This window comes from Lissotriton vulgaris, chromosome 7, assembly GCF_964263255.1.
Source record: "Lissotriton vulgaris chromosome 7, aLisVul1.2, whole genome shotgun sequence".
NCBI classification, from domain to species: Eukaryota; Metazoa; Chordata; class Amphibia; order Caudata; family Salamandridae; genus Lissotriton; species Lissotriton vulgaris.
The window spans coordinates 334,688,955-334,711,545 of NC_141695.1; the positions used below are offsets into that span (position 1 = coordinate 334,688,955).

The following is a 22,591-nucleotide window of genomic DNA, read 5'->3' on the forward strand; positions in this document are numbered from 1 at the left end:
AGCTCCTCAGAGAGGTATAGCTTTGTCCAGACACAAGGGAGCACCCAGTATAAGTCAAAAGAATACCCTTTCAGGCATAGAGTGATGCATAAATTATGCAAAAAAGAAGTAGAGAACTCTGGGTAGTTCTCAAGTTTAGGTGGAAAGCAGCTCCAGTATAGAGCACTCTCAACACCAGTTACTCTAAATTTGCCCACCTCAAATGTCTGCTTTTCTTTCAAAGTCTTTAAGCTTGGGATTAGCACAGTGCCATCGACGCTGAGATAGAAGGGACAAAGTATTTTACCATTTCCACAGCAAAGTCTTTAAGCATTGGATTAGCACAGTGCTATCCATGCCGAGCTGTAAAATGGCCAAATCCTTTTACCACTCCAGGCACAGTATTACAGCTCTGGGTTGGTAAAATACCATCCAAGGCAACCTGAAATGAATAAAAGCAACCCCTGACACGTGTTTATCTCTCATTAGAGCTCTTCAGAGAGATAGCTTTGTCCAGACAAGAGAGAGCACCCAGTATAAGTCTTATAATACGATAATATGATTATAGTCAGTATAATACCCTTTCAGGCATAGAGTGACGCATAAATTATGCAAAAAAGAAGTAGAGAACTCTGGGTAGTTCTCAAGTGCATATCTATATATATATGTGTGTGAAGCTCCGTCTCCCTCACGCTGTAGCCTTTTTTCCCAGCAGCGAGCAGGAACAGACACGGACCACAGTATTTGGATGCCAAACTTTTATTTCAGTGCTGCCGCCATAACGTTTCGGCTCCGTGGAGCCTTGATCACATGACAGCGTGACACAGTGCTTTTTCGATATTTAAAGTGAAAATGCTACCATTTCATTGGATCACCTGAGAGTGAACATAAAAGACAGATTTGAATATATACCATTTTACACTTCACTCTGCGCTGGTAAAAGTAATACTAGGAAAATACATACTATATCTTGGTAAAATACCACAGAGTCAGAATAATATTATCAATTCTGACAACGTATTCCTATTTACCCTTTTCCTTGTGCAAATAACGCTAATAATGTAAAAACATGACATTAGTATTGTTAATTGCAAAGTCGTCTGCCTCAGTATCACAAATAAAAATACAATTCTGGGTTAAATCCCCTTATGTACTTTGTAGTACAATAAAATTCATGTTCACTCTAATGTATTGTAGGTCCGATCTATTAAATTTCCTTAAGACAGACTGAGCCCAGTTCTGTCTAAGGTTAATTTATATAAATTGTCAGCTGTCCTCTATCAGTTGCTGATTTGATTAGTTCAAAATTCCTGAGGAGTTTCATGATTGATATTTACACCAGTCTTCCATGTACTAGTAAATGTCACAGCCTGATGCACCACATTATACAATTTGCGTAAATTCAAAAAAATTAAAACATAATGTTTGATCTGTGCACTAGTAAACGTCCGAGAGGATACCATCTCATATTACATTCCTAAAAGTTCAGATATACTGTTTGAATGAGGTATTGTACACCGATTCAATGGGCTATCAGTTAACCACAATAAATGGTGGGGCCCAAATAGAGTTACAATCAACCATGATCATCATGCTAGTACTGCGCAAATGAACGTCAGTCAATAATGCAAATATCTTTTAATGAATCACATTAAAACAATAAATAACTATCAAACATAGTAAAAACTATTTAAAATAATGACCATTGCATAATTTTGCCTTAAATGTATCCCGACTGACTCTACCGACATCTAATATAGACAAGTATACAAATCTTCCGTAACGTTAAGTCCCCCCGGTTGCCTAGTGTCTAATTGTAGGATATATTTGGTCTCAAGTTTGCGCAATTTCGACTATCTATTGCCACCCCGCCTGCTGGCACTCACTGCATCAATGACATAGTATTGAAGACCTTTATTGTTGCTCTGATGAAGCTCTTTGAAGTGCCTAGCTACCGGGTACGTATTGTCCCGGCTTGTTATTGCCCTCAGATGTTGGAGTATACGTTTATGTACTGGGAGTTTAGTACTCACAATATAACGGAGGGCACAGGGACATTCAAGGATGTATACCGCATACTCGGTCTTGCATATGAGAACTTTACATATATATATATATATCCACCAACAGTTGTCTTTTTAGTCAATAAACAACACGCTGAGTCCCATAATCGTTCTTTAGTGAGTTTTTAATTGGCATATTCACCCGACGCGTTTCGCAGCGTCCGTTGCTTGTTCACGGGTACGGGTGCCATATTTCATCAATAAAGATATATTCAAACCATGCATCACGTGGCATTCTTTTCGCAACAAGTGAAAACAGACAATTGTAAATGTATTGCGCTCATAATGTGGTTCACAAAAATTTCAATCTCGTTTTTTAGAGTCATTCATATAGTTCATTGCACTATATAAAAAGAAAATAGTGGACTTCTGACCAACATTTCAATTGTGTACTTCGATGACAGGACTCCGTTTCCCATACATCCTACTCAGTAGTATGACGATCCGGTTTCATTTGCGGCAATATACATGTCAGTGATAAATATTATACAAAACATCACGGCATGTGGCACATATTTGCAATTGTAGTACTAACTGTAAACATACCACCGTATATACTGAGTCACTTTGTATATTGCCTACATTATTTAGGGTAGAGTCAAAAGTACAGGACTCCATTTCGCATAATGCTGTATTTGCAACTATGGAGACATGATTGTATTGTTATATACAACTTATATTGGTCATAATACAGAACATTCAGCCCTTGTGGGCAGTTCATAAAGGAACATCCACTATAAACTAATATCCTAGTCGGTGTCAGTTAACTCACTATGTTAAACACATAATTTCAGTAATAATATAACGATAGTATTGTGGCTCGCGCTTTCGCGAGTGAGATAATTCATAACTCATCCACGGCATAATAATACGCTGCCTTGAGCCCCCACTTAAATTGGTCTTTGTACATAAATCAAAGACCGGTAACAGTAAGTTCCATAAACTGGAAGTGGGCAATCAATCCTTTTGCTGCCTATTCTATAAACATTCATTTCATGTCTATATCTTTAATCAAGTAAAAACCTAAAACTTATGGTTCACTAATCCTGTATTGACGTAGATGTAAGAAGTAGAGATGACCTGTTACGAATAAAAGAGAACTCACCAAAAGATGGAGAAATAGACAAGATAAGGTTTATCACTACCTACAGTAATAAATGGTGGGATCAAAGGAAATACCTGGCAAAACATTGGAGCATATTGCAAACTGACTCTGACCTAGAAAAATATATAGGTGATTCCCCACAAATTACATATAGAAAGGCAGAATCCTTGAAGGGTGTTCTGGAAGATGTTTTCTTAAGGTGGTGTCGGTTTTTAAAATGTGCCAGTTTTTATTGAACACATGCACTAGCTCTCCTGATCTTGCATTGAAATTGGTAATCATTTGTGTGGGGCCTTCTACTTTCTGTTTGACATTATCCACCAATAGATCTTTTCTATCTATTTTTGTACCCTTTCTGCAGCGTCACTTAAAATTGTGTTAGAGTATCCTCTCTCCTGAAATCTTGTTATGGCTTAATTTCTTGCTTTTTTGAAGTCCCCTACGTCCGAGCAATTACGCCTTAGCCCGAGAAGTTCTCCAAAAGGTATATTTCGTACAAGGCTTCTGGGATGGTCACTAACTGCATTTAAAACAGCATTGCCTGCTGTAGGCTTTCTATAAAGCTGTGTCTGTCATAGACCTCTATGTCCAGGTAGTTCACCGAGGTCTAACTTATGGTGCTGGTAAATCTCAAGTTGAACTCATTGTCGTTTAGTGTGGCGACGTATTCCTCAGCCGAAGCTCGATCGCCACGCCAAACGACAAAGAGATCATCAATGTACCTTGCCCACATCATGATCTTATCCATCCAACATTCATTGGCCTCGCCCCAGGCCACGTGCTACTCCCACCAGCCCACAAAAAGATTCGCTTAGCTGGGGGCGAAGCACGTGCCCATGGCCATTCCACGTATCTGTCTATACAGTTTGCCTGAGAACAGAAAGATATTATTTTCAAGGCAGAACTCAATCATTCTCATGAGCATTCGATTGTGTTGGTGAAATTTAAGAGGTTTTCTATTCAGAAACCAGTTTACGGCTGATGCCATCCTTGTGACTTATACATGTATATAGATTTGTGACATCTATTGTTGTCGAAAGCATGTCTGATTCCCATGTGATGTCATTTATCAACCTTAAAAAATCCTGAGTATCCCTCACGTATGATGATAAGTCCCTAACGAGTGGTGCCAAATAGGTATCTATGAATCTGGAGGTATTCTCCAAGAGACTACCAATCGATGAGACTATTGGTCTCCCAGGTGGATTTGTAGAACCTTTATGAATCTTAGGAAGATGGTAGAAGGTGGGGATGACTGGTGCTTCACATTGCCATAATTCAAATTCATATTTATTAAGCATTACTTGATCCCTCCACCCTTCCAAAAGATTTGATACTCTAAGGTACATTTTACATATTCTTTCCTTTGAATAGTCTCATAGCATTCTCCGTTCATGAGTTGTCTCATTGCTTCTTGTTTGTAATGTTCCTTTTTGAACACCGAATATGTGGATAATGGGCACGGCGCACAGCTGTGGGGTTTTTTGGGTTAGAGTTGACCTATGCAGTTCAACAGAAGTATTGTAAAGTGGGGTGCTCCTTTAGGTAACAGATCCGTCCAATCCATGAATAGCTTAATTCTTGAAAAGTGCACACATAGATAGTGTATGCATCCCTGGGTAGGGCACACCGTTGGTTCTTAATGTAAGACTCCTTTTAATTTTGTACAAGTTGTATTGTTTTATTTGTATTTTCACAAATTTATACCGATATTTTCGTCATATCATATAGACTGTTTAGGCATATTCATGCATTATTAGGTTTCCATAACATCCTTATCATGCTCCGATGCATTTCGGGCTCAACAGCCCTTTGTCCAGGAGCTCTGAATAACACACAAGATATAGCCAATCACTGTATTGTATATATTCAAGCACGTCACATATTCAGCATACAAAAGTATAATACATCCTATCATTGGTGAGTACATGCTAACATAATGAGTGGTAACATGCTATGTGATACGTGGTGCGGTAAAAAAGAAAAAAAAAGTGCAAATCGAGTGACGGTGAAGTGACTTAGTGAACGGTTAGAGGAGACACGCTTACATACCAGAGTGCCGGAGTGGATGACAGCTTAAGCTGTGAAAGTAAAAACGGAGATAATTGAAGTAAACATCTCGTGGTTATACGAGTGAAGGAATCTAATGGCAGTATAGCGACCGACTTACTTAGTTTGTTTCCTGACGTTTCTTGGTAAGGTTCAATTCGACAATTACGAAGTGGCCGGGATAGTCGCAGGTATAAGTGACGTGTTAAGGGGAAGGTGAATAGCCGTGATTGGTTCAATGGAGGTCACGTGATTAACTAAACGCAACAACGGACTCAACTATGCGGGTGGCGGCCATCTTAGGAGTGAATAAATGTGTTTGTGATAGGTGCTGTAATAAAGCATAATTCAAAAAGTAAAAAAACTTAGTTAAACATGAAGCCAGTGACATGTGAATATGCAGGCATTACAAAAGAATTACAGTAGCATCAAAAGTCCACAATTATAGTGGTTAAATAAAACAGCTAAATTCAGTCCTATCATTTAATCCAAAAGGCTTCATCGATTGAAGATGGTAAATCCACGTGATTTCACGTTGTAGTAGTATTTTGTTATTGTCCTTGCCGTCACGTTTTTCTATAATTTCAAGAACAAATATTTCAGTTGGGCAATGTTATGTTTTTGATCTAGGAAATGTACTGCAACACTTGATTTTTCATTTTTAGTCCGGATGTTAGATTTGTGTTTGTTTAATCATACTTTGATTTTCCGTTCAGTTTTTCCGATGTATATTTTGCCACATGGTAAGTCAAATTGGATGAATCGCAGGTGGCGTTGACAATGAGTTTTATGTTGTTGCCCTTCATAGGGTGGGCAATAGTGTTACCTTTAATCACATTGTTACAACTATTACAGTTCATGCAGGGGCGAGTGCCTCTCGATTCTCTTCGTTCTGGTGATTCCTTTGATAATCTTTCCTTTATGTTATTGTTGCGTGTGTACGCAAAGATCGGCGGAGATGAAAACAGGTTTTGAAAATCAGGTTCAGATTGAAGTATCGGCCAGTGTCTTAAAATGATTTTTTTAGATGTGGTGCTTAGTGTTGAAAATTTAGATACCAATACCATCCTGGAATCCTCAGGTGTTTTAATTCTTTCCAGTGCCTGTTCTCAAGAAATCAGGGATACTCGATTTTCAGCTTCTTTGATGATTTCCTCCGGGTATCCTCTTTCACGAAATCTGGTGCCCATTTCTTTGATACGTGTTTGACACTTGTTGGTATTTGAAGTAATCCGTTTAGCACGTAACATCTGTGAGTATGGTAAATGTCGTTTCAATGAGCCCTGATGAAAACTAGAGAAGTGTAGGGTATTATTGCGGTTCCGTCTCTTTTCTGAATAGGTCAGTTTCAAAACCAGGTGATTGATTCCTCACTCATTTGCCACGTGAGTTGGATTCTGTCATCCTTGGTGTTTAACATTGACAATGCTTGTTGTAAGTGTTCCTTTGTGTTCTTCCAAATAAAAAATAAATCGTCAATGTATCTGACGAATAATTTCAAATTGTCGGCCCATTCTGGATTCCCATAGATGTGGGTTTCTTCAAATTCTTTCATATAGATGTTCGCGTATGTAGGCGTGGCACAATTGCCCATAGACATTCTGGATAGTTGCTGGTACCAGACTTTATCGTATTCAAAGTAGCTGTGATATAAAGTAAACAGCATCAACTCCATTACGAATTGTTGCATTGGGGTGTCAATATCACTGTTGAGGATGGCTTTTTCCATTGCTTCAATCCCCCCTCCATGAGGGATGGACGTATATATAGATTTGACGTATGCAGTTCATAGGGTAAGGAGTTCTCCATCTTGTACTTTGATTTCAGCTAGTTTGACAAGGAATTCAGTAGTGTCTTTAACATAACTTTTCATTTGTTTTACCAGCGGTTGAAGGTATCTGTCAAGGAATTTCCCCACCGGTTCGTGTAGGGAGCCCCTGGTTGATACGATTGGCCTGAATGGAGGGTCTTCAAAGCTTTTGTGGATTTTTGGTGTCATCTGTATTGATGGACTTCTAGGATGTTCTATCAGTAGATACTTTTTTGTCCTCTCGTTATTGAACACCGCCAAGTTTCCTCCTTTATCCGAAGGTTTTATTTCGATATTGGAGTCACATTTGAGGGATTTGATGGCTTCCCACTCCTTCCTTGCAATATTAGAGTTTTTTATCTCTTGTTCTTTTGACGTTTGTGCCAGTTTCTGTAGATCCATAAGGACAGCTTCATTAAAAACGTCAACCGCATCCTGGGGAGTTTGTGGCAGTACCCTAGATTTTCTCATGAGGTTGCTCGGATCCTTTTGTTGTGGAACCCCTGCTGCCTCTAAGCTTTCAATAGAATTAGGAATTTCATCTGGTTGTGCCAATGATTGTATAGTCAATAAGGTTTCAAAATCATTGTTCGATAGTTCGTCATTGTCTTCATTGGCCTGCTCCCCTGCATTGTTCTCATCCCTTGGGTGAAGCAAAAAGATTTTTGAGAATTTGAGTTTTCTTACATATTTAAACAAGTCTATCCTGTTTTGGACCAGATCGAATTTTGCTGTTGGGCAGAATGTTAAGCCTCTTTGTAGTACCTTTAGTTCATCCTGTGTTAATATCCTGTCCGAAAGATTTATGACTGTATTGACTTCATTCACCATCGACCTCTCCCGCCTTTGCTGCGTGTTACAATTGGTTTAGGCACTGCTGCATTTTCCCCTTCTGCCGCTCCTCATTTTGCGTTTCTTTTTTGACCTTGGTCTAATTTCGGGGGTGCGTTCGCTGAGGTGGTCGTTGGCGTGTCTCTTTCATGACTTGGTACTCATCTAAAAAAGATGCCTTGCCTCTCCCTCCTTGTTCTGTGCTCGAAGATTGTTCTCCCTCTGATACTTCCGCCACTGACTCAGATGTATCTCTATTGCTTATACTGGGAGTGCCTTGGGCCAATCTTTTCCTGGTTGCATCAAATTTCCAAGCAAAAGTTAAAATACGTCCGGTCCGGTAGTCCTGTTCATCTCTTTGGAACTTAGTTTGTTTTCTCTTTTTTATTCCAGTCTCATATTCGTTTAATCGCTTGATCATTGCTTGTTGCAAATCTTCACTGGATTTGGTGTCCTTGTCCTTACTTATCATGTCCTCCCCAAAAATATATATATTATATATATATATATATATATATATATATATATATATATATATATATATATATATATATATATATATATATATATATATATGTATGTATGTATGTATGTATGCATGTATGTATATATATATATGTATATATATATATATATATATATATATATATATATATACATATATACATATATGTTAATTGTTGGGCTCTGTGCTGAGCAGCTCTGCACTGCCCATCATGATAATGCCCCTGGTCTGACCTAAAAAACAATACTGCACATTCTTCTGGATATTTCGCTTCATTATATGATGTCAATAACACTATGAATTTCACTGTGCAGGCCCCCCTTCCCTTACAGTGCATAAACATGTGAGCTTTAGGATAAGACCCCATCATCCTGATTTGAGTTTGTTCTTCGATTATAGAAACACATCAGACTCCCTGGTTTTATCAATTTAATCAAACTTTTTATTATTATTATTATTATTATGTTTCTTATATAGCACCTGAATCGACCCCCGAAGGGGTATCTCCGCGCTTGCCTTGGGAACCCGTCCTGGCTTTTCCCTGTGAGATAGCCCCTACAGGGCATCCCCAAGGTGAAAGCCAGGCATCCCGCCGCTGGGGGGCCGTTGTGGAGATTAGGCAAGCTTAATGCCCAGAGTTGCAGAGTGTGAACCCATGATTAGGTCAGGCACCGAAGCGTGAATTATCGAGTCCATGGACATTTGAGCTCAAGACCCTGCCGCGTCGGGAATTGAACCCTGGTCCCGGGTCTGACCTCTGCTTCAGGGTCTGCCTGCTCTAACCAGTGAGCCACACTTCTCCACTTTCAAACGTAAATCGAAATATATTTGCAGTTTAATTCTAGGATTGTTTGATGAGGCGTAGGTCCCAATATAGAAAAAAGCATGAGGCGCAGCTGGGGTCCTGGATGCTGTTGTAGAGGTACGAGTGGCTTCCATTGAGGGAAACACAGGGAGAGCTGTGGATCGTGTGTGAGGGACACCATGAGTGAATTTATATGCAGAACTAGAGTAGCAGAAAGTGGTGTAAGTTGAAGGGATGGCGCACCAGGCGTGGTTTACAGATGGAGCTTTGTGCCTCTGCAAGTACCGTAATAGCTGTTAATTATGAGTGGCAGAATTCAAGAGCATTAACAGTGTTCTGTGTGAGCCATCACAGTACCGGAACATCGGTGGCAGGACAGAACTGGTGCATTTCCAGATTTACATATTAACCCCAACCCCGAAATAGTATGAGGTGGTCCAGGGTATGTTTGAGGTGCATTAGTGGAATGCACCTTCAACATGACAGGGAGTACTGCAGGTCAGAATTAATGCACCTTGGTAAAGTTGCAGAGCTGTGTGTAACTTTACAGGAATAACAGGGTGCCATCTATCAAGACTGTGGGTCTCTTTTTTAAATTTTTTTATTGGTTATTAAGAAAAATCACATTAATACAGTACATGATTGAACGACACATTACAGAATAACATCAGAAAGTTACAAGTCACCATCAGTCAGTAGCCTTCAGGGTACATCTCTCACCAAGCTTTCCTGCCTGCGCATTTCCATTTCTACCGTGGGTGACACACATATATCTCCCCTATGTCTGTTCCAGTGGGACCACTTCCTATCCCATTTCTTAGGGCACCCCCTTGCCTTATAGACCTCTGTCTCCGCTAGCATGCAGCGGTCCATTACCTTGCCCCATATGGTAACACGAGGTGGGGCTCTGTCCCCCCAACCCCTAGCCACCTCTCTCTTCACCAATGTGTAACCCAGTGTAGTGAACTGTTGTTCGATTTCCGTTAGGTCAGTGGCTTCCCAGATGTTTAGCAGTCCTAGTCGTGGGGTGAGAATGACTTCCTTCCCTATTGCAGTGGACATATATGTTGTGACTCCCTCCCAGAGGGGGGTGGGCCTCTTGAAGACCTGTGTGCTGCTCCAAATATTAGAATAGCTGCAGATGCTGGATATAAGATCATGGGCTTTCCTCCGGAAATCTCGTTTCACCCCTAATATTGTTGCTAAAACATCAAGAACGAAAATATTGAGAGGTAAGTGCATACAGGGAAGTACAGATTTACTATTCTTAATCTGAAGCTACTCAACAAAATCAAACCCTACATTCCGCTACGGATCTCAAGCAAACCACCCAGTCTCTGGTGTTATCCAGACTGGACTACAGGAATGCAATCCTCTCTGGTACGCCTCTCTCCCACCTAGCACCCCTAAAAACCACCTTTAATGCAGCGGCCAGAATGGTCTCCGGAGTAAAAAAAAATGACCACATTTCTCCCGCACTCAGAGACCTAAAATGGCTCCCAGTGGAAATGCGGGCCAGCTTCAAAAACGGCCTGCCTGACACACAAAGCCTTGCACATAGGGAACCCAGAATACCTAGCCTCTAAACTCAAGAAAGCCGGTCAATCTAGAAGTCTCAGAAGTTTCAACTCCCTCCTTCTCATCCCCCTGAAAACACGCAAACATAAAACGGCAACTGGTTCCTTTGCAGGGAATGCTCCAAAAATCTGGAACGCCATCCCCGAGGACATCGGAACTATTCCTTCCTTTCTAAAGTTCAAAAGCCGCATAAAAGCCCTCTACCTCAACCGTGCCTTCCCGAACCCAATTACGTAACTCTCAAGCTCTAACATGTCAGCCATCAGACCGCACTCACCCTCAACCTACCTCATCCCCTCTATCCTCCCCATCGCATGGGGTCTACACCAAAAGGAGAATCTCTCAGGATAATACTTAGCCGCATCAGCAGGAATTCACCCTGACCGCTCTACCCCAATGAGGACCTCCGATCCCATGAGCCCTATTCCTCAGCGTCACACCTCAGCCCTCATCGCCTGTGGACTCTCCGAACTCTTATGTTTGTTTGTATTTTACTCGTTGACTCTGTATTTGACTTTTTCACATCCTGATGTGAAGCGCTCCGATACCCTCTGGTCTGGCCAGCGCTATAGAAAACTCCTAAAATAAAAATAAATAAAAATAAATCTACTTACCTTGAAGATAAATATATGTATATTGTCATCGGGCATATATGTGGAGTTAGATATATAAAAACTATGCATACATAGCTTTTGATATATTGGCTACGATATTAGGGTATAATGGTAATCCCTGCTAGATATTGAGCACCCACATCAGAAAAAGGTGAATTTACAACGTTATGCCTGTGTCAGTAGTAGAACAAAAGGAGGTACTGCAATGGCAGATCTTTGTGGCTCATACATGTCACATTTTAGATGCTTTAGCCGAGTTGTGGGTGGATCATCATAGCTGGAATTTCACTGGTTGTGGCAGGACAAAACTGTGATGAATTAGCAGATCTATATAGGAAGTGTAACAAGAAAGGACAGAGGTGAGTAGACAAATCTCTGTTGATACCAGGGCTTGAATGTAAGCCTGAGTGAAATTTTAATCATGCTAGAGCAATCACTTAATGTAGGTGATTTTGCATTCCAAAACCAAACCAAAATGACCAATATTATGCCATTACTCCACTTCATGTCATTTCAAGGAGAAAGTTTAATGCAAGATGCACTGTTCAGGTATTTTTTTAATGTGAGCAGTAGGGCCGGACTGGTGAGGCCAGGCACCGGGCAATCCCCCGGTAGGCCTGAAGGGTGGGCCGGTTTTGTCACAGAGGGACAGGTTTGTTACTGGGGGCTGTTTCATTTTTAGCAAAATCGGCTCCCTGTAACAAAATCAGAAGGCCACCGTCGCCGTGACAGTCTCCTGCTCTGCACTTTGACCTCTGTGTGGAGAAAAAGCATCTTTTCACCCACCACACAGAGGTCAGACCGCACACGCACACACACTACTAAATTCAAACAACAGTGAACTCTGAGTCAGAGTGCACTGTTGTTTGATTTTAGTAGTACATGTGCAGTACGCACCGCATACACGTTCAGCACCGGCTTATGTAAGCAGGTGCAGCGCCAGTTACACCAACCATCGAGGACTGGAGCGCCCGCCAATGACAGTGCGAGTATAGGGCGAACTTCTTTCTGGAGGAGACGCAGACCAGTGGTCCGGTTTGCGCATCGTACAGCGTGACTCGTGACTCGGACCATTGATCTACGCCCCCTTCCCCAAGTTCACCAGCAAAGTAGGTAGTGAGCACGTTCTCCAAACCATAGAAGCAGAAAAGTCACAAGGGCCGGAGAAGGCCCCCGAGTCCGACCACATCACAGTTAACTAAAGTATGTAAGTGTCCTTAAAAAATGTTGCACATGATAGGGCAAAAATGTGTTCAATGTACAGAGGTGCGTGGTGCACTGGCCGCGAATATAAAGACCTTCAGGCCTGTTAGCCTTTGGATTGGATCTAACTCGTGACCTTGCTGCACATCACCTCACCAGCCAGCAAGTGATGGGTGACCCTGACCTTGCACTTTTCACTCTCTGGTTCAGGGACAAGTCATCATATTATGAAGCTTGTCATGAACGGGTTTCAAGTGGGATGAAAAAAACGGGTCTCCCAAAGGGGCGTGGCCGTTGTTATTTAAGGGCATGGCTTAAAAGCACAAATGCTAAAAACTGTGCTTGACATAGTATTCCACCAAACTGTTATTTTGCTGTTTCTGTCATTGTATCCGGATATATCGTGCAACTAGTAACATTATACCTACAACACGCTATTGGCTTTGTCAATGGTTGTTAGTTGCATAAGAAAAAAACAGTAACTACACATCACATGTGTGATGTTTCCATAGTTCCAGACCTCAGTAGCATCTGTGCTTTATGTGTGACATTTCCACAGCTTCTGTCCTCAGTGGCCTGGGTGCTTATGTGTGAAATTGCCCTGCTTACTGGCCTGGGTGCTTATGTGTGATGTTTCTATGCTTTCTTGGCTCGGCCTGTGCTTATGTGTGATGTTATAATAGCTTCTGGCCTCTGTGGCCTGGGTGCTTATGTGTGACGTTTCCACAGTTTCTGTCCTCAGTGGCCTGGGTGCTCATGTGCATCATTTCCATTCTTACTGGATTATGTGTGGCATTTCCACCGTTTCTGGCCCCAGTGGCCTGGGTGCTCATGTGCATCATTTCCATTCTTACTGGCTTATGTGTGGCATTTCCACCGTTTCTGGCCCCAGTGGCCTGGGTGCTCATGTGCATCATTTCCATTCTTACTGGATTATGTGTGGCATTTCCACCGTTTCTGGCCTCAGTGGCCTGGGTGCTCATGTGCATCATTTCCATTCTTACTGGCTTATGTGTGGCATTTCCACCGTTTCTGGCCTCAGTGGCCTGGGTGCTCATGTGCATCATTTCCATTCTTACTGGCTTATTTGTGGCATTTCCACCGTTTCTGGCCCCAGTGGCCTGGGTGCTCATGTGCATCATTTCCATTCTTACTGGCTTATGTGTGGCATTTCCACCGTTTCTGGCCTCAGTGGCCTGGGTGCTCATGTGCATCATTTCCATTCTTACTGGCTTATGTGTGGCATTTCCCCCGTTTCTGGCCCCAGTGGCCTGGGTGCTCATGTGCATCATTTCCATTCTTACTGGCTTATGTGTGGCATTTCCCCCGTTTCTGGCCCCAGTGGCCTGGGTGCTCATGTGCATCATTTCCATTCTTACTGGCTTATGTGTGGCATTTCCACCGTTTCTGGCCCCAGTGGCCTGGGTGCTCATGTGCATCATTTCCATTCTTACTGGCTTATGTGTGGCATTTCCACCGTTTCTGGCCCCAGTGGCCTGGGTGCTCATGTGCATCATTTCCATTCTTACTGGCTTATGTGTGGCATTTCCACAGTTTCTGGCCTAAGTGGCGTGGGTGCTTATGTGCATCATTTCCATTCTTACTGGCTTATGTGTGGCATTTCCACCGTTTCTGGCCCCAGTGGCCTGGGTGCTCATGTGCATCATTTCCATTCTTACTGGCTTATGTGTGGCATTTCCACCGTTTCTGGCCTCAGTGGCCTGGGTGCTCATGTGCATCATTTCCATTCTTACTGGCTTATGTGTGGCATTTCCACAGTTTCTGGCCCCAGTGGCCTGGGTGCTCATGTGCATCATTTCCATTCTTACTGGCTTATGTGTGGCATTTCCACCGTTTCTGGCCTAAGTGGCGTGGGTGCTCATGTGCATCATTTCCATTCTTACTGGCTTATGTGTGGCATTTCCACAGTTTCTGGCCTAAGTGGCGTGGGTGCTCATGTGCATCATTTCCATTCTTACTGGCTTATGTGTGGCATTTCCACCGTTTCTGGCCTAAGTGGCCTGGGTGCTCATGTGCATCATTTCCATTCTTACTGGCTTATGTGTGGCATTTCCACCGTTTCTGGCCCCAGTGGCCTGGGTGCTCATGTGCATCATTTCTATTCTTACTGGCTTATGTGTGGCATTTACACAGTTTCTGGCCTAAGTGGCGTGGGTGCTCATGTGCATCATTTCCATTCTTACTGGCTTATGTGTGACATTTCCACCGTTTCTGGCCCCAGTGGACTGGGTGCTCATGTGCATCATTTCCATTCTTACTGGCTTATGTGTGGCATTTCCACAGTTTCTGGCCTAAGTGGCGTGGGTGCTTATGTGCATCATTTCCATTCTTACTGGCTTATGTGTGGCATTTCCACCGTTTCTGGCCCCAGTGGCCTGGGTGCTCATGTGCATCATTTCCATTCTTACTGGCTTATGTGTGGCATTTCCACCGTTTCTGGCCTCAGTGGCCTGGGTGCTCATGTGCATCATTTCCATTCTTACTGGCTTATGTGGGCCATTTCCACAGTTTCTGGCCCCAGTGGCCTGGGTGCTCATGTGCATCATTTCCATTCTTACTGGCTTATGTGTGGCATTTCCACAGTTTCTGGCCTAAGTGGCGTGGGTGCTCATGTGCATCATTTCCATTCTTACTGGCTTATGTGTGCCATTTCCACAGTTTCTGGCATAAGTGGCGTGGATGCTCATATGCATCATTTCCATTCTTACTGGCTTATGTGTGGCATTTCCACCGTTTCTGGCCTAAGTGGCCTGGGTGCTCATGTGCATCATTTCCATTCTTACTGGCTTATGTGTGGCATTTCCACCGTTTCTGGCCCCAGTGGCCTGGGTGCTCATGTGCATCATTTCCATTCTTACTGGCTTATGTGTGGCATTTCCACAGTTTCTGGCATAAGTGGCGTGGGTGCTCATGTGCATCATTTCCATTCTTACTGGCTTATGTGTGGCATTTCCACCGTTTCTGGCCCCAGTGGCCTGGGTGCTCATGTGCTTCATTTCCATTCTTACTGTCTTATGCGTGGCATTTCCACAGTTTCTGGCCTAAGTGGCGTAGGTGCTTATGTGTGACGTTTCCATAGTTTGTGGCCTCAGTGTCTTGGGTGCTCATGTGCGACATTTCCATGCTTGCTGGCCTGGGTGCTTATGTGTGATGTTTCCATGCTTTCTGGCCTGGGCCTGTGCTTATGTGTGGCGTTTCCATAGTTTCTGCCTCAGTGGCCTGGGTGCTCATGTGTGACATTTCCACAGATTATGTGTGACCAGGCCTTTGAGTGACATTTCCATGTTTAATGTGGGTGGCAAGCAAACATTTCAGACAGTTTTTCTTACTTGAGAAGCCGTTATGGCAATTTTTAAAAGCAAAACTTCAGATCCGAAAGCAAGTAACTGGAAATCAACTATAAATTACATTTCATGTAATCTTTTCAGTGCAACATGCATTTTGTGCAACTATGCAAAAAGTAGCATAATTTTTTCTCTAATTTCGTGTAATTACACTATGCGAAATTACACGTGTCGCATCCACCCATACTTGAATGGAAGGAGGAATTGCATGCCATGACTGTGGTGCATTACCAGGGCCTTGTGTCGGTACCAGTTCTGGAACAGCAGATGCCTTTACTGGTCTTTACTGAGGTGCATAGGATGAGCTGTACTGATCTCAGAACGTCAGCGGGTGTTGTAGGTAAGGATCAAGTTGAACTGACCGTTTTGTGTATTGGCCCCAGTACTTGAATAGTAGAGGCTGATGCAGTTCAGCTTTGAGGTATGGTGGAAGAGCAGGTTGCCTATAACAGGAGTAACAGAGGTCCTGCAGGCCAGGGTTAGGGTGCATTATCAGATGTGTGTGTTGACCCAGTACTGATATAGCAGACAGTGAAGGAGTTAATCTTTGAGGTTTATTTATTTTATTTTATTTATAAAGTTTTATATAGCGCGAACATGATCTCGAAGGATATCCAAGCGCTTTACATTAGGATGGAAGGAAGGACATAAATGCAAAATTAGTATCAAGTAGGAGTAAAAAAGACAAAAACAGGATTCATCGCAGATTCCAGGACAGTTGCACCATGAAGGGTAATACAATAAACAGGTATAAGCGGGCAATGAAGTGGGTCACAGTATGCGGTAAAGAGGAGCAGTAACAAATGGTACAATGTAGGTACATTGGCAGAGCAGTTTGTCCTAGAATTTAGAATAACAGATCAGGTCTGGACTGATGGGCATTATCAGAGCTGTGTGTTGGCCCCTTTATTAGAATGGCAGAGGGTGCTGCTCGTCTGGATTGGGTAGTACTGGCAGAGCTCAGGAACATCATAAGGATTTTAGGGTCCCTGTGGCAAGTGTATTTTGGGAGGGCCCCTGTTCGAAACAGTTTTGAATTTATGATCCAGTTTCAGCTCTTTCATGCCCTCTTTGGCCAGGTCACTGACAGTGCATAGGCACAATTACCCACATTCTAAATGTGTTTACATCTAATATTCAGGGATAATGACAAATGTTTACAATATTGTAACAGCAGCAGCTCACTAAAATTACTGCAAATTGTAACACAGCAGCAGCTCACTAATATTACAGCAAATATTCTCTGTGACACTGTCCTATTTCTCATATGTGAAGTACTTTTTTCTTATCTAAAATAAACTATTTTATGGATGTTGCAAGAAACATAAACTCAACATTTTGCAGAAAAATTTCTGTAATAGTCTCCCACATTTCACCCACATTAAAAATATGTTAAAGGAAAATCACATTTAAAGCAATCTATTGAAGAAGTATTCAAGGTCATAAGGACAAGACTCTCTCCACAACAGAGCTGGCTCAATGGGGAGGGGAGGTGTCCTGCAAGGCTGGGGCCCTGGGTAGAACCCTCTTTGCCCATGACTCAGGTCTTTTGCAGGGCTGGTCCTGAAACTGGAATACCAGACACTTCTAGTGAGTGTGTATTGTGGTGCACTGCCAGAGTGATGCGTCCGCTCAGGGGTGAGGTGCACTGGCCCAGCAGCTGTTGGTCCAGTTACAGAACAGCAGGGTGTACTCTGGGTCATGGCTACTTTGGTTTGGCATAGTTACATCTTAGGATGGGCCGCAGCATGCCTGCAATAATGGTTTACTACCATACACTAAAAAAAGTATGACGTGAAATTGAACCAATGGATCCCCTACCTTCAGAATAAACAATATCAGAGTCATTCTATTCGCATAGGGTTTTGAATATAATGTCACACTTTATGCATAATTGACTGTACATAAACATGTTTGTTTTCGATTATCTCTTGCTTATTATATTGTTCTCCATTTGCAGGTGCAACCCCATCAGAGAAGCAACTATACGCAGCTGGTCGTGCACAAGAGCCCATTTGAGGACCCATTCTTCATAGTGGAGACCATCTGCATCTGCTGGTTCTCCTTTGAGTTGATGGTGCGCTTCATCGCCTGCCCCAGCAAGGCTGCCTTCTTCAAGGACATCATGAATATGATAGACTTTGTGGCCATCATACCTTACTTTGTGACGCTTGGCACCGAACTGGCCCGCCACCGGGGCGCGGCACAGCCTGCCATGTCCTTGGCCATCCTCAGGGTCATTCGTCTGGTAAGGGTCTTCCGTATCTTCAAACTCTCGCGGCACTCCAAAGGTTTGCAGATCCTTGGTCAGACTTTAAAGGCCAGTATGCGGGAGTTAGGTCTCCTCATCTTCTTCCTCTTCATCGGTGTTATCCTCTTCTCCAGCGCTGTGTACTTCGCTGAGGCCGACCATGATGGTTCCAGCTTCACCAGCATCCCTGAAGCTTTTTGGTGGGCTGTAGTCACCATGACCACAGTCGGCTATGGGGACATGTTCCCCCAGACGGTAGGTGGGAAGTTGGTTGGCTCACTGTGCGCCATTGCCGGTGTGCTGACTATTTCCTTGCCTGTTCCTGTCATTGTCTCAAACTTCAGCTACTTCTATCACCGGGAGACGGAGTGCTCTCAGACCGGCCAGTATAACCATGTTAGCTCCTGCCCCAGTGGGTATCCTCAGACCCCGAAGGAAAAGAGGATAAAGACCCCGCAGACACCTAAGAAGGAGAAGGATGTCATCGCTAATTCCAACTCTGGTCTATTGGACGGACTCTGCCCCGTGGACAGTGGCCAGCTGGAGAATTCGAATCCTGATCAGCCATCAAACCAATTCACTCAGGTGTGATCCAGAATCGTGTTCATTTCCATCTGCCATGCGCTTTACCTGCCCTCGAGTCTTATTGGAGTTTAGAAAAGTGGACAGCCTCGTAGGCAAAGACATCATTGTAGGTCAATGCAAGTGAGATATTTTGCCAGGAGTGCAGGTCACGAAACATCAAAAGGAATTCCTTCTTAAAGACAATTTTTCAAATTTTATAGTTTTGTCAAGGACCTCCATTGGAGTTTACCATGTTTGTTTATTGTGAAACTTTCAGGCTATTCTCAGAGAAGGTTCGAAATCTGAAGCCGTTAAAATCTATTTTGAGGCAGAATTCATTGATCCTGTCTCCTCCCTTTATGTGCTGTGATGTGAAACTAATAAGCTAGAGTCAGGGGAACCTGAGAAGTAGTTGCTTTCAGAAGGCCATGTGACCAGACTGAGAAATACCCCAGCTCGGTCGAGGAATCCCATTGGCTCTTGGCCTTAACAGATGCTGCCTTTGGCTAATAGATGGTCCAGAGGAGGGCGGGATTCCAGACCCAACATCAGTGACAGTGACTCAGACAGCAACTGGCATTAGGTCTCCATGAAATAGTAGAAATGAGTGATTGAGTTACATGTGCTGGAGGAACGGGAGGGTACAGCAAGAGATCAACAGCCTGAAATAACAGCAACAAAATGAAACCGTACACAAGGCCAGAATGCGCACAGCAAGTAATCAGAGCAAGGCCAGTCAGCGGGTGAGAGATACCCCTTGGAAAAGTACCAAGGCACTGCTGTAAACTTGGTCTGCAGAAGGACCGCCTGGGCGAGCTACAGAAGCCGTGTACTGAAGCAAAACCTTATTCTCTAGAGATAATGCGGCTGGAAAGCCAATAGGAACTGCCTTGCAGAATAGAATAACTGAATGAAAGTGCCCAATAACCCGTTGGGTGTTAGAGGTACGTTTCAAGGTGATGGCAGATTCCCTGTCTGCAGATTCTCAGGGTGACCTATGTAAAAGTGGGAGGCGATATCTATGCAGTCGATTCCTCCCTGTCACCGCTGCAAGCGGTGTCTCAGTACACTCAGAATCCCCTTCTCTGCGCTCACAACGAGTGTGTGGTACTTGGAAATTCAGTCTCTGCAGAGAGTAGTCTTTTCTCTTCACTTACATAGTCCTTTTGACATTGGGGAGGAGGCACCTGGCAGCTTCTATTTTAGTGTTTTCTGCCTTAAACTTGGAAGAACAGTGTTTATACCTTGCAGCCAATTTTGTCAGTCTCTGTGAACCTTGTAGCCTCTTCTGTCAGCAGTCTCCATGGCTTAGTGGCCCCTTCTGTAATACTGGGAGGTGCATCTACAATCTTGCATCCCATTCTGACATACTTGGGAGAGCAGCCGCTACTCACTAGTAGCAAATTCTGTCATAGATAGGTCTCATCACAGCCAGAGAAACTCCACTCTGGTCTGTCAACAAATGGATTGAGCCTTACCAATGAGTCAAGTAACTGCGTTCATAAAAGTACCTTTGACCTCTCCTTAGAATCCAATGACCATGGGGCCCATGGCCACCTTCCCAGCTTTGTCCTTCAGCTCTTGTGACTCAATAACATCTCCTCTCATCTAAATACATGGTGGTAAGAAACCAATGTCCTCGTCTGCCTTCTTCTGTGCCCTTAGCAGTATGATCCTGTCTTAATGTCACATGCTTTCCGCGTGCCAGCTCTGGTCCTCATAGAAAGATGCATTAGCTGAGCAACAGCCCCGAATGAGGCTGAGAAGGCAGCTGACAACTCCATGTCTTAATTTTATGTGTAGCTAAGACTCGGTGCAGCAGTAAACTGGTTGGTGAGATGGGGTGTTGCAAATATGGAAATCCTAGATCCTGATGATCCGCGTGTAAATATGATGTGGCTGAACATCTTGTAATTCATTCATATTGTTGTCTTAACTCTATTTAAATATGCAATGGTCTTAAAGTCTGGACTTTCCAAGCTGATAATTTCTTAGGGAAATGTAGGCCTTTGAGGTAGCTGGAGAGACACGGCCTAGCACTTTAGCAGAATCTGAAAGAGCATGGACAGGCCAGAAAGGACTGGGCAGTGTAATGCAGTGACTACAGTTCCATCCTTGCAAGCATGTGCACCCACAAAGAATTGCATCCCATTGACAAGTAGTGGGAATGCCACCCTGGCACAGGACATCCACTGCAGGGAACCAACAGAGATTTGTGGTCAGAGATTAAAACTAAGTGACATGTGATTTTTTTTTTAACTTATTACAGTGAAGCCTCGATTCTCTCCATAGACGGAACATGAGCAAGTGTGTATTACAGAGAGGATCAACATACCTGCTGCTGACTCTTTGAATAACAACTTTCCATGTGTCCACCCAGGTGCACCGTGACAAACCTGTCCTACCTTGTCCCATGACCCCACTATCAATTCATTAAGATACACAGCTTGGGTTAGACTGGAATGTCTAGCCTTCAGTTTTACCGCGTGATCGGCTGCTAACCCTGGGCTTCGTAAATTTGTTCTGGGAAAGATAAATAATGTTTCACTGTTGAGAAGGATAATCGTGTAATGGGTACCCAGTGAAGTGAGCCAAACTACGAGAGTGATGTCCGTCAGTTCGGTTCTTTGAGCCCTTCCAGTGAGACTCCGTAAGGGAGATCCTGGAAGGAACATGGATGCTTCTGTGACTGAATCTGATCCAGGTGCTGGTTTGGGAACAGCACGCGGAAAGCCACCATTGCTCCTGCTAAATGTACGTTTCTCCAGGGAATGCTGCTGAGGCTGAGAATGTTTTTTGTTTTAAACTGTATTATTTTTCTAAAAAAGACAAAAACGCAGAAATTGTATTGGCTTGGGGCCATATAGAAGTTTGTAGTGGCTGTGAACCTCTCTGTGACGTTGTTCATCACTCCCAGACTCAACCGATGCCAGAAAGGACCTGGCCTCCTATGGGATATCAGCAAACACGAACTGGTCATAAGGGAAGAGTGCGTTTTCAAAGCAGGCTGGCATCTTGGAATGGCTGGGAGGGCTGGCGACAACGACGATGACTTTGGTAAACCCTTTAGGCATTTGGGAGGTGCTTGGCTGTTGTGGGGGGTCACCTCTTCTTCCTACAGATTAGTCTGCATTGCATAGGACACACAGATCCTAAGCTCGTATGTAAAAAATCTCACTGCAATTCTTACTGAAGTGTGATAATGAAAGCAAAAGATGACTAAATCCCTTGTATTTATATGACAATAAAATTGGTTCCAGTATATATTGTGATGAAAATGATGAGAAACTTGAGTTCTTCTTCAAAGGATGGGAAATGATCTTGCTTTTGTTTGCCTCCTCACAGTAACAGCGCCAGATGTGCCTTTGAAAACCTAGACTTGGTGAGAGAGTCAAGCTGTAAGAGCAGATACAAATGAAACATCTTGACGATTATTTGTCGAATGCACGTGTTCAATACTGTAGAAAGGAATAAGATTCTATTTCAATGGCCAACTACGACAGGACGTGAAAATATCCCTAACCCGACTAACTGACCAAGTTCGACCTACATCACAAGGTGAACATAAACCAATTATTCCGAAATCGCCCAAGCAGATCCCTTCTTGCTCACTGAGCGAGTACAGCCTTTATGGTCCCCTGTAAAAGTTCTCTAGTGATGAAAATCGGAATTTTGAGGGTCAGTTCGAGGTTTTAATCATTTTTATTTGCATTTTAAACAAAACAAAATGCAAGCATGCGTTTGTCGTTAATTGGCCTCCAAACGATATAATTCAGTCACTCAAATCATTGTATATCAGTTTACAGCCAGGCACTGATGACCAGTGATGACCCCAAGCATGCTATGGTAAAAAAAGGAAAGAACGTTAT

General features: G+C 43.2%; 1 protein-coding gene across 1 annotated transcript in view; it reads left to right on the plus strand.

Annotated features, from left to right (window-relative positions):
- The window catches only part of KCNA7 (potassium voltage-gated channel subfamily A member 7), a 166,848-nt gene extending 146,717 nt beyond the window's left edge, over positions 1-20,131 (plus strand). The window contains exon 2 of the mRNA XM_086930192.1: positions 17,868-20,131. Coding sequence (XP_086786318.1) covers positions 17,868-18,749 — 882 coding nt within the window. The 3' untranslated portion in view covers positions 18,750-20,131. The remainder of the gene's footprint in view (positions 1-17,867) is intronic.
- The last annotated feature ends 2,460 nt before the right edge of the window (positions 20,132-22,591 follow it).